This window comes from Lampetra planeri, chromosome 47 (genome assembly GCF_965212315.1).
Source record: "Lampetra planeri chromosome 47, kcLamPlan1.2.h2, whole genome shotgun sequence".
Taxonomy (NCBI): domain Eukaryota; kingdom Metazoa; phylum Chordata; class Hyperoartia; order Petromyzontiformes; family Petromyzontidae; genus Lampetra; species Lampetra planeri.
This window is the reverse complement of record NC_136153.1, coordinates 4,775,206-4,787,549: the sequence shown is the minus strand read 5'-3', so window position 1 is coordinate 4,787,549 and position 12,344 is coordinate 4,775,206. Positions and strand designations below refer to the sequence as shown.

The following is a 12,344-nucleotide window of genomic DNA, read 5'->3' as shown; positions in this document are numbered from 1 at the left end:
GCACTCGTGACATGCCTGGCCCCTCACCGACTGGCTTTTCAAATCGATTATCCTAAATCGAAGATCCTAAAACAGCACCTCTTACCACACAACCGGCATCCCTCTGTTTGTCAAATTCGTTGTTTTACACCCTGTTTTTACAGCGTCTGTAGAGACGCAGTCACATTAAGACTATATAAATACAAACTGTGTCATGGGTAAAGACGAAGCCCCGTAATTACTTGCTCACCACTGCTGGCGGAAGGCCGTCTCCAACAGAGGATGCTCATGAGAGCATGTCTAAGAGGGTATTTGGCCTACTCTTCCACACTAGGTCGGACATATTTCAAGAAGTGGGAGTACCCACCGTTTACCCCACCACACATGACCTGCCATTCCACTGACTGTGCTTTACCCATTTATACTACTGAGTGGACAGAGGCGGGGAAATTTAAGAAACTTGCTCACAAGTTTCTTCCTCTATTGCAGTTTCAACTGTGCATACATTTTTAAATAGTTTCATGTACATCCAGAAATGCTCACCGACTAGAATTATTTTGCTTCACTAGGACTGCACTGCATTGGGATGACAAAACTAATTTCCTTAACTTCATTAGCCAAGAAGGCCTTGCTGAGTCTCAAGACTCTTATCACGAGGGTCCTGGCATTTGGATGGTTTTTTTGTTGCAAGTTTGAAGAAACTAGAGAGTAACATAAAAAAAACACCCCGCACATCCCAGAATATTTTGCACAAAGGATCCACAAACACAGGTGGCTTTCACGAGCCCTACTTGCTGTACTGCCACCTGATCATCTTGCAGCCCAGCGGAGTGGGGCGGCAAGAGTTTCACAAATCTGTGCGTGTGACCCATCGAGTCTTTGCCTCCGGGAGGTGCTGTTTCACAGGCACGAGACACCCTCTTTCGTTACGAGCGTTGTCTTCAAATTCATCGTACGAATATCGCATCTTGCAGGCGTGAAGGGCAAAAAAATCCTACTTACCCACAGAGTTGGCCGGAATGAATTTCAGGGCCAGGTTCAGATAGCCCCTGCTCGTTAGATCTTCTTGAGAAATGTGCACCTGTGAAACAGAAAACACATCACAGCGTTCGCTCGATTAGAGGTTTCAAAAGCACGTACATTAACCACTACTGCGTTGGTTTTTGCAGTTGCGCTGCACAGCTCTGCCGATGTGCTTTCGGTTTGCACCGCGCGTTTCGGTTCGATGTCGGACGTTTCACTCGTTGTGCAGGGAGCTTCTACAGGGACATTTCTTCAGGAACTCGAAGAAAAAAGCCCCGAGGCCGTCGAGCTAAACGTCAGCCATTAAACCGACCAATGCGCAGTACAACCGGAAGAAAACACTTCGGAGAGCTTTTAACCACCACTCCACACATCAGTACTCTGCAGTGGCATGTCTTGACAATCTGTAAATAGATTTGTCAATTTCCACACGAAAAATGAAGCCAGAAAAGGTGGTTAATAGGGATTACCCACGCCTGTAATAATATAATTACCCTGCGTTTGTCTCTTTCAAAAACATTTAAATTAACTAAAGAAGAAAACTTGCGGTGGCATATTGCGCAACAAAATAGCAATATCAGCAGCAGTGGTAACTATTGTGAATGTAGACGTGCAGCCCGTCCGTTTTAATCCACTGCCGGACGAAGGCCTGCTGTGACCCCCCTCTTGTTTGACGAGCCTTCACCACACGGGCCAGGCCAGGTTGGTGAAGTGATTGGTGGGCGGGGGAGCCCAGAGCCAGTTTTTGGATCTCACTCGCCAACTGATGTTAGCAATGGGTCGGGGATCGAAGTCGGGCGAGTCGGCTTTCGTAGCGCAAAGCGTGCCTCCCGTTTACGCAGTGAGAACGCGGGGGCGTTGTTCTCTACGACGAATGGGTGCGGCCGCTCGGGCGCCAAGAGGCGTCGCCGCCTTTCTGGGGACAGCGTCATCCCACCAATAACACCGTCGGGAAGTCAGATTTACCGAGAGTAAAATTAAATATGAAAAATATAATCAGTTGGGCATCATTAAACCACGAAATTAAATCGTGTTATAAAAACACCAGTACTTTGAAATATCGAATGCCGCATCCTATAAAGTTTTTACTACTTTTGATAATATAATTGTATTAATAGTATCCATTTATGCGGTATATGTGCTGTAGACGTATAATTGCCATCACCTCCAAGTGGGATTAGACTTAACACAGACGTACAGATGGCTCATTCTTGGCACGTGATTTACAGCCACTCGGAGAAGGCCCTCCGCTTCAGCAGCGTGACTGGATTTTAAGCAACGTTACGCCATTAAGGCACTCCAGCTAAGGACTGCTCGAGCAACGGCATTAATTGTGGTAATTAGGCTAAAGCACGTTGAGAATTAATTACCACAGGGAGCAGTGGCAAGGCGCGGGTTTCCATGTGGAGCGAGAGATGCTGCGCTCCGCACACTTTATTCCTTCTCTGGGCCCTCGCGCGACTAATTGAATTCGTGCGCGAGTGAGAAAGAGGCAGCGTTGTTCACATTCGGTCCCCCCCCCTTCGGTAATGCGATCGACGAAGCCGCAAACGAGGCCAGGAAATGAACATGCGGCGCGGCCTGCGCAAACACGTGGCACGTCCCAAACAACTGGAGCGGAAGCCTCTTGCGTCCCTCCCCCACCAGGCACATTTTGTAACGCAGCTTTCGTGTGCTGCGCGCAGTCATTGTTGTTATGCCAAGCAGTTGGGGTGCGACGATACCGACCACTTCGAGTTGCTGTTTCCAAGTCCCTTCAGCTTAATTACGGCTATTGTTCTGGCAGCTGGCTCGTGGAGTAAACTGTGATTACGACACACGACACGTTGAGGAGAGCCGAGTCTTTCATTAGTGGACGAGTGGTGCGCATTCGCACCCACATGCGCACGCGTGCGCATGCACACACACACACACACCTTCATAAATCATTTCTCGTCGGCGCCTCCTGCAATGACATTTAGCCTCGAGTGGGCTCCGTTTTAATTAATGTGTCACTTTATTTACACATTCGTGTCGAGGTTCGGGCAGATGTGTCGCTACGAGCTCAGTCTCTGCAGGGCCATGTTGATCGTTTTGTGGCTGTGTTTCTGTACTCCGGTGTACCTGGTGGCCTCGGGGACAACGGCTTGAAAGGACGCGGTGAGATTTATGGGCCATTGTGCGGACGAGACTGTCACCAGCACGGATTTAACGCGTAACAGTTAGTGCGCTGGGCTTGACATCCAGAGGTCACCGGTTCGATTCGATCTGCCAGTGCAACAGTTGACAGCAGTGCTGCTAGTTTCTTAAATCTCTCCACCTCTGTCCACCCAGCAGCAGTGCAAATGGGTACAACAACGTGAAAAAAATGTTTGACGGTTGGGGTCTGACAAGATGATCTTGTGTCAGTGTCACGTGCTTCGTTCTGCGAGTACAACCAGGCTGGAGAGCTCACGAGAAAAGGTGAGTTTGCTACATGAGCACATTAAATCTACACATGAAGACGAAGGCTACACCAGTCGATTGGGAGGTCGCATGTGGTGGGTTAAAGTGTGGGTACTCGCGCACCTACGATGTCTGGTCATCATGGAAGAGTAGGGGAAAAAGATCATCTCTGGAGAGCTCAGTGGAAGCGCTTCGGCCAGCAGTGGAAAGAGCAAAGAATTGCACGCAAAGTGCTTGCCACAAATGAACCACAATTCCTTCCTGATCTCGTCAAAAAGCACAAACCATCAAGCAAACTCCAGTCATCCTCGCAGCGGCTTGTGTCTAACCGTCGAACAAAGACGGTCACCGCATTGGGTGCTTTTTGGTGCGCTTCTGCGGCCGTCTGGAACGCTCTTCCTTCCGATATTAGGAAGCCACTGGAGCCATGCACTTTTAAATCTATATTGAAAACTCATTCCTTTCCCCGCACCTCTGATGAGCACGGTTGGCTACGTAGGGTGTGAAAGAGGTTCAACGTACATACATAGAACTGCAGGGCTGCACCTTTACCTTTTACACGCGCAACAGTGGAGCACCACGGAGCAACTTAGTGTAATGTTGTGCACTGCACGCGGCCTTCCATGGATGGGGCGGAGAGGGTGGGTGGGGGGTCACGCAGAGCAATGCGCCTCGGCGCAACTGATCCGTGTGCAATCGCAGCCTCCGAGGACTGAATTTCAATGTTTTCAATTGACCTCCGCGCCGGGTGAGGGCCTTCCACCCAGATTGACTGGGCTTGAAATGAGCACCCATTGCCGCACTATGGGAGCACCGGGGGGGAATGAAACCATCAACCGTGGTTATCCCTCCTTGGCTCTATCCTGCATGGGGGCCGTGAAAAGGGTTGCCCGTCAGCGGCACCTGAGAGAGGGCCCTGGGGGGGGGGGGGGGCCGTGGAACTCGTTACCTTGCTCTATAATTTGTAATTGCCGAATAACGCAATGGACGGTGGGAAAACAAAACCCGCCGCGCAACCACTCGCCGGTTGCACGCTCGGCTGACGCCGGAGTGGACAATAAGGAAAGCCATTCGGAAAGAATTGTGAAGGGCCACCCTGGTTTAGATGGTGGCACTTACGGGTGGGACGGACGTGAGATTTGGGCGCTGGAAAAAGGATACAATGCGAAGGATAGAGGCGTTTGAGATAGTGGCGTTTAAGGAGGCGTTTCAGCAGAGGGTGGAGAAAGAAAATGATTACCAAAGAAGTGGTAAAAATACTACGAAGCCACGGAACAATGTTGCAATTAGTGATGAGAGAGGAAGTAGGCAAACGGCACACGTATCGCGAGATGCTCACGGGCACCCCCTTGGGAAAATAAAAGGCAGAAGGGCCAGAGCAATACTGTGAGTGAGTACATCTACAATATTTACATAGACGGGAAAGCTTCACCGAGTCTCAGGAAGGGGTCAACGTTGCTGTGCGTGTTCCCAATTGGGTAATTTGCTGGTCATCTTTTTTTTTTATGTGGCAACATTTGGATCATGACGTGCTACTATTTTTCAAATAACTTTCCGCCGAAGCAGATGGCGCATATTTTTTATGGTTAATAACAATGGAATTACGAGTATGATTTGTTATTATTGTTATTTGTTTCTTTCGGTTAAGTCACGTCTTTAGACGTGACTTAACCGTCTTTAGACGTGACTTAACCGAAAGAAACAAATAATAATTCCTGCAGTCACGAAAGTTCTAAAATTAAGATTGTTATTATTGATCGAGCGCCTTTAATGCTGGGGATGTCTTGGAGTGCTTCACATCCAATCTCATCTTAACACGTAAAAAAGGGGCACACCAAGTGGCAGCTGTCCCTGTGCAGCACAGCGTAACTCAGCACCTGGCCCGCAAAATGGACATTTGTTTGCCAGTAAGGTGGGGGGGGGGGGGGTCATTTTCCAATTTGGCAACCGTGGGTCTCGAGGTGCGAACATCTGCGACAAGTGGCAAACGCGCGACCGCTCGGCCACATCACCCAGACGAACACGAACGCGACGGTTGCGATGACACGAAGGGGGTCGGGCTCGGCAAGGGCTATGTCACGATCAGCGTTTGTCAATGCCAAGTGCCGGCCACACGTTGAGCGTCGACCTCGGGGAAGCCGAAGCCGACAAACGGCACAGGTGGAGAGGCAGAGAGACGTCAAAAATGCGCGCGTGGATTGGAGACCCCCGTCGGGCGTAATACGGCGTGTGGAGGATGCTGCCGCCCTCCCTGTTTGCATTTTGCGTGTGTAGCAGCTTTCAACTGACCCTGGGCTGCAGGTCAAACCAGTTGTAGGCGGTGTTTCCCCAGTCCCAGGTGGACAGCTCCATCTCCACCTCGCCCAGGAAGCTGTTCTTTCCAAACTTGTCATTGTGCCACACGGACAGGTTGAGCACGCGAGACTGCAACTCGCGCGCCGGAATCTTGTACTGCACACGCGCACGCACGCATACGCCCACGCCAACAGCGTTAAAACGCAAGCGCAGCAATGGCATGAGCGAATAAATAAGCAGACAATACGACTCCTCCTTTACATATCCGCCTTTCCGCATCAACAGATAAAACAAGTGTTTCTTACACAACCAACCAGCCGGCACACGGCTGCTTCAGGGACTGTTGTAGTGGACTTTCAGCAGCATCGTTTCAAGAAAAGTAAACTCTGGATGGGTTGCGACACGCAGCATCTCATCAGCTCGCTTGCATCAATGCTGGTGATCCACCAATTTTACGGGCAAGGACCTCTCTCCTCCCCTTAAGCTACTGGGTCACAGTTCAACGCAATTGTGTAGCAATAGACAACGCAACATAATCATCAGCATCGTTGTGGAGAATAAAAATTATAAATAGCAAACAATCATTACCTCTCTCCACGAAAATGAAAGTATTTCTTACACAACCACCGGTACCGCGTTGCCATGACAGCCATGTTACGTCCGTGCGTGTACAACCCTCCCCCCCATGTTGATTCACTGCTGGATGAGGGCCGCGCTTTGGATCGCAGGAGTTGTTGCGAGTGAACGGTCGGCCACACTGGTAGGTTTGGCGACCGAGAATACGATGCTGTATCGAAAACATAATCTCCACTCTGGGCCCATCGACTAACTATATTGCGTAATATGAAAATGTGCAGCTTTCTGTCAATCTGCTGCTGCACGAAGGCCTCCCCATGCCGTGACAGTCATCGGTACTGTATGGCCATACTTCACCACGCTGGTCAGTGTGGGTTTGGCGAAGGTAGGCAGCATTCACGTGGCAACATTAAAGTATAGTACAACAATGGGGTTTTGCTGCACTACTAGATTAAGAGATTATAATTGTCCCGTCAGACATGGTTATTCCACTGCTGGACGAAGGCCTCCTCCATCCGCTGCCATATCGCACGATCACTGCGATATAATAATCCACACAGCACCCGCGCACGAGCCGATCCAAACGCTCCATCTCTTCAGCGGGCCCATTCGCTCGGCTGCGTTCCGAGGGTGTGCATGTGCTCGTACCAAAACGAGACGAAGGAATGTAGAAGGATGACAAGCTTTAGTTACAAACTTGTCTTCCGTTGGCAGTGGGGGGCCAAAGAAGCACGAATAAAAAGTTTGTTAATAACGCCATGGCCGTCAAAGGAAACGTAATAGGCGACGTTTCAGGCAATGGCCCTTCTCCATAGCACATGGCAAGTCAATTAAGATGTGCCCTTTGTGCCATGAAGAAGGGTGTTTTTTTGTCGCCTTCTAGGGTAGCGCGAGTGAATAATCCATTCCGGAACCTTCATTGCAGGTATGTGCTATGCAAATGTTGTCACGTGGAGACGACACTTTTCCAGGTAAGCCCTACTTGAGATGTGTAGCTCTTTCTCTTTTTAGAAGCGACCTGGCCACAAATGACGGCTCAACCAAGTGGCTTATCGCGTAGGAAATTTATAGCAGCAGCCAAAACACTCTAAACCAGTGTTTGTCAAACTATGTTTTGGCCCGCGGACCACTCAGGCGATGCAAACGTTTCCACGTACATGCCAGACCCCCAACCGCTGGTGATGAAACACATTCACTGATCTCTCTAAATGCCACTCATTCTAAATGAGTCATATTACTGGGAAAAAAAAAGATAACGCAACTAGAAGGTTTTTTTTGCTTTGGGGAGGGGGGCAGAGGGGGGAGGAGGCATTAGATGTTAGTGTTAGGGTAGTTTAATCATAGTTAGGGTAGTTTAATCAGGGTCGTTTACCCAACTTAAAAAAAAAACATCATAAGTCAAATATGAATGTCCGAAACAGAAGGTATCACAAAACGTCGCTATTGTCCAGATCCAGCTGCGATTGCATCACAGCCCCGCTGACTGCCTGGAGGACCGCCGGGGAACAACACTCTGAGAAGCACCAGACCACCCCCCCCCCCCCCTATCCTGGAGATCTGCGAAAAATTACTTTGCAGCTCATCGGATTCCTCCGGTACAAAGAAATATTCCGACAAACGCACGTCTCGAATCGCCGAGGGGGCACACCGAGAAGAACGCCGCTCCGTACCAGGAGAACAAACGGGGCTCTGGGGACACGCGGAGATGGATCAGGCATGGGACGGACGGACGGGTGGGGGATGCAACGCGGCTGGCGCTGCGAACGCCCGCGTCCTCACCTTGAGGATCTCGTTGTAAACGGGGTTGAGGTTGTTTTTGCGTATGCCCGTCTTTTTCTTGCTCTGCCTGGACTTGTCTGGCAGGAGGTACGTCTTCACATACCTGCGCGGGAGGGCGGGGGAAGGAGGCGTCACGCGGCACTCGCTCCAAACGAACTCCTTTGCCCACGTCGGGCACACGACAGGTACCGGAGAAGTCTCCCAACTTAACTATCGTACGCGTCCATCGCCTGAGGGGCAGTGGTTGGTATGGCGCAGGCCCCCCTCCTCCCCCGATAATCAAGACCACTGGGTCTCCATGGTCCCCGTGCCCCCCACTTTCCCTCCAGCCCAAAGAGGGCAACCAAGGTCGCCGCGGCCACAACACAAAGAGAGGTCACCGCGGCCACAACACAAAGAGAGGTCACCGCGGCCACAACACAAAGAGAGGTCACCGCGGCCACAACACAAAGGGAGGTCACCGCGGCCACAACACAAAGGGAGGTCACCGCGGCCACAACACAAAAGGAGGTCACCGCGGCCACAACACAAAGGGAGGTCACCGCGGCCACAACACAAAGAGAGGTCACCGCGGCCACAACACAAAGGGAGGTCACCGCGGCCACAACACAAAGGGAGGTCACCGTGGCCACAACACAAAGGGAGGTCACCGTGGCCACAACACAAAGAGAGGTCACCGCGGCCACAACACAAAGAGAGGTCACCGTGGCCACAACACAAAGGGAGGTCACCGCGGCCACAACACAAAGGGAGGTCACCGTGGCCACAACACAAAGGGAGGTCACCGTGGCCACAACACAAAGAGAGGTCACCGCGGCCACAACACAAAGAGAGGTCACCGCGGCCACAACACAAAGGGAGGTCACCGCGGCCACAACACAAAGAGAGGTCACCGCGGCCACAACACAAAGAGAGGTCACCGCAGCCACAACACAAAGGGAGGTCACCGCGGCCACAACACAAAGGGAGGTCACCGCGGCCACAACACAAAGAGGTCACCGCGGCCACAACACAAAGAGAGGTCACCGCGGCCACAACGCAAAGAGAGGTCACACGTCCACGCCTCTCGTCCGCGCGACGTTGTTAAGGCACGCTGCGTATGCACATTGAGCCAACCGCGCCAATCGGAGGTGTGTATCAGTGTGCTCTGCGTTAGCAAGGAGTGTGTTGCTCGTCGTGCGTCGGAGTGCTTTGTGTTCGTAAGGCATGTGCTTAAAGTTGTGTTCTATGGCAGGTGTTTCTCATTGTGCAGAACCCCACTAAGACATGCATATATAAATGAACTAGCTTTACTACCCGGCTTCGCCCGGGATTCTTGTCTTGGATTAATACACGGCCTACGCGGAGGGTGTGGGGGGGGGGGATGCGTGACGTCAGCAGGCACACTGCGTGACGCTGACGCATGCGGGTGACATCACAGGTGTGACGTCACCGCTCACTTGCCGTGCAATATATTACATCTATTATTGCGCTCCCCCCCCAAAAAAAAATACAAAAGTCTATTTTTATACTTTTTCCATTGTGTACAGTCTGGAAGCTACCAACATGTCAAATTTCAAGTTTGTTGCATGTTGGGAAGTATGCTAAACATTTCGAACAGACACACATATTCACAAATTTTCCTTTTACATATATATAGATTATTTTACAGAAACAGCCTCTGTCAAATACGAAGCTCATTCCTTCCTTCTTCAGCATCTGACACTGCACAGAGTCATGACGAGCACCTACCATCATTTGCCCATGCTGAGGCTTAGGGAACGATTAATACACACACCCTTCTCTGCGTGTCTGTGTGTTTTACACTGGGGTACATTAAACACTGATGGCAATTAGGCGTGCGTATGTGATGATCTATTAAGGTGGTGTAAACATGCAAATGCATGTAAATATATACTCCACTGGACAAAGAATGGAGAATAAATGCCACAAATTTATGAACCGTGCATGCAATGTATGCTAAACGTATGCAGCGCAAGCTAATAAATGCATACATCAGGTCCCACTTGTGCATATTAGGAATAAATTAATGGTAAGTAAATTATCACCGTTGGAGTCGTTAACAAAGCTGTGTGTGCCAGCCTGGCGTTTAAAGATTAGCGGGACGTGGATCACATTTTGTGAAACATCCACTGGCTGGCACTCTTGCCAACATCAAAACTGAGACTCTGTCTCACATTTCTCTCCATTTGGTGCACTGTCAACGGTTCAGGTCCACGGGTCTTCTGTGCGAACTTGGAATTTACGTTCGTGCACGCACCGGGCCTCATAATCCCCAGACGCGTTTTACAGCCGTGCAAGACCTTTTGTCAACGCATTGCCATTCGTCGGCAGCCGACGAGACCAAAGCCAGCGTTCCCTGAGAACAAAATATAACATCCCGACTGTCACGCGCTTATTACTCCCGTTAAAACGTTCGCTCGCAATCGTGCCAGAAGACAAAAAACTAAATTTCATTAAATCCGTTACACGCTTTTTTTGTGTTTCGTGCCCCGATCTACACGGTGGAGTGGGGGGGGGGGGCCTTCTTGCCCCGCTTTCTTTCACCTTCTGGTTCATTGCCCACGGTGGCCTTTTTAAGGCCTCCGCCGCTTGGCATTTCTGAGACAGGTACAACCCAAGAAAGCCACTTTCTCTCCGAATTGATGTGCTAAGTGGGTGGGGGTGGGGGGTGGGGGGAGTGGTTTCTCGGGCTCATTACAGAAGCTCATTCGCACGCGGGGTACCGTGCCCTTTTGACTCGGGAGAACCCAACGCACGTTTTCCTTCATAAAATAAGTCTGATATTTCCCCGTCCTCTTTATTGCGAGTTTGCACATTGCGAGTCTCATGCCCAGCCACGGACGAGGATATAATTAATCGAGTCAATTAAACGCCGCCCAGTTTGGCTTCAGCCTATTCCGCACGGCCATGGTCTCTCTCTCGCGAATCGTGCAAATTTTCGTGCAACGTTACGGTCGAATCGCTTTTAATTTTTTCCTGCCCCCCCCCCCCACCACACACTCACTTTCCGCAGCACTTGTAATTATTTATCTTCGTACGGCATTTGCACGCAACGTGTAAATAGTTAACGGAGGAGGACTTGAGCAGAGCGGCGTTTTGTGGAAACATGCTCGCGCATATGCGATGAATAAATGTGCATCGTTGTCGTGCAGATATTACGCGGTGCTATGCATAATTAAAGGACACACCCACGCAAAGCTAGTGTTTGCAATATGCGGAGTTGAAATATATAAGGCACAAATCACCTTGTTTACGTGCACATTTGCATATGTTGTGGCATGGAATGCATCATCCGTATGGCATGTAATGTCTCATAGCTGTTCTGCACAGGCACTCAAATGCTATTTTTCTCCGGCTAGCATCGTCATTACCCTGGGGCCAATCGCTGTTAGCGAGAGTGTACTGCGGCATGCATGGAACGTGATGGATTGATGGGACCAGCCCCAAACATGGCCAAACACTTTGGTCTCAAACACTGATATATTAGTCCATAAATCTGCACACTCCAGCTTACCCACCAGATGTCATTTTACACCGTTTGCAAAAAAAAAAACTCGTTCATAATGTTGTTTTCCTCCCCCCCCCCCCCACTGCCCACCCTCCACGTTATCCTGACCACGCGATTGGCATGGCACCACGAGACGAATCCCTTCGGAACTCTCGCGGAGAGCCTTCGACCCTGCGTCACAGAGCGGATATCACACGGCGACTTTCTGGAGATCCCTTTGAGCGACCAAGGCCCCTCGCCGGATGCTTCGCAAAAACTCGAGGGTCGTTCACGCCACAGCAGCTCTATCTGCCAAGTCAAAAAAAGTGGCTCGTCGGGATCGTAGCACCGGCACGTTAACCTTCACCGTCCCCCTCCGCAACGCTCGCTCGCCGCGCCATAAACCGCGGCACGGAGCGTGCCGTCACAGCATGCTCGCAGTGTGAGATCGGCAACCCCCCCCCAACATCCCCAAACCCACACCGCCCCCACTCGCCAACTCGTGTCGGGCATGCGCGGTTACGTACGGGTCCGAGCGCCCCTTCTTGGCAACAGCGGCCGCCAGGTCCCGGCACTGTGCCACGCAGACATGCAGCTCGCTGCGGCGGTCGTCGTACTTGAGGGCGAAGTTCACTTCCCCCTTCACGTCCACGTTTCCGTAGTCCCCGGCGTCGCTGTACAGGCTCATCATGCTTCCACTGATCTAGTTGCGTCAACATCATCAGCATCATCGTCAGCATCGTCGTCAACAGCAATAATAATAATCACAACGGTGACG

At 50.9% G+C, this 12,344-nt stretch overlaps 1 protein-coding gene across 12 annotated transcripts in view; it reads right to left on the bottom strand.

Annotated features, from left to right (window-relative positions):
• Positions 1-12,344, bottom strand: part of SYTL2 (synaptotagmin like 2) — an 80,390-nt gene that overhangs the window by 9,844 nt on the left and 58,202 nt on the right. For all 12 annotated transcript variants that reach the window (XM_078615455.1, XM_078615457.1, XM_078615461.1 and 9 more), the window contains 4 exons: positions 12,094-12,269; positions 8,077-8,179; positions 5,716-5,877; positions 982-1,060 (listed from right to left, as the gene is read on the bottom strand). In XM_078615455.1, coding sequence (XP_078471581.1) covers positions 982-1,060; positions 5,716-5,877; positions 8,077-8,179; positions 12,094-12,269 — 520 coding nt within the window. The remainder of the gene's footprint in view (positions 1-981; positions 1,061-5,715; positions 5,878-8,076; positions 8,180-12,093; positions 12,270-12,344) is intronic.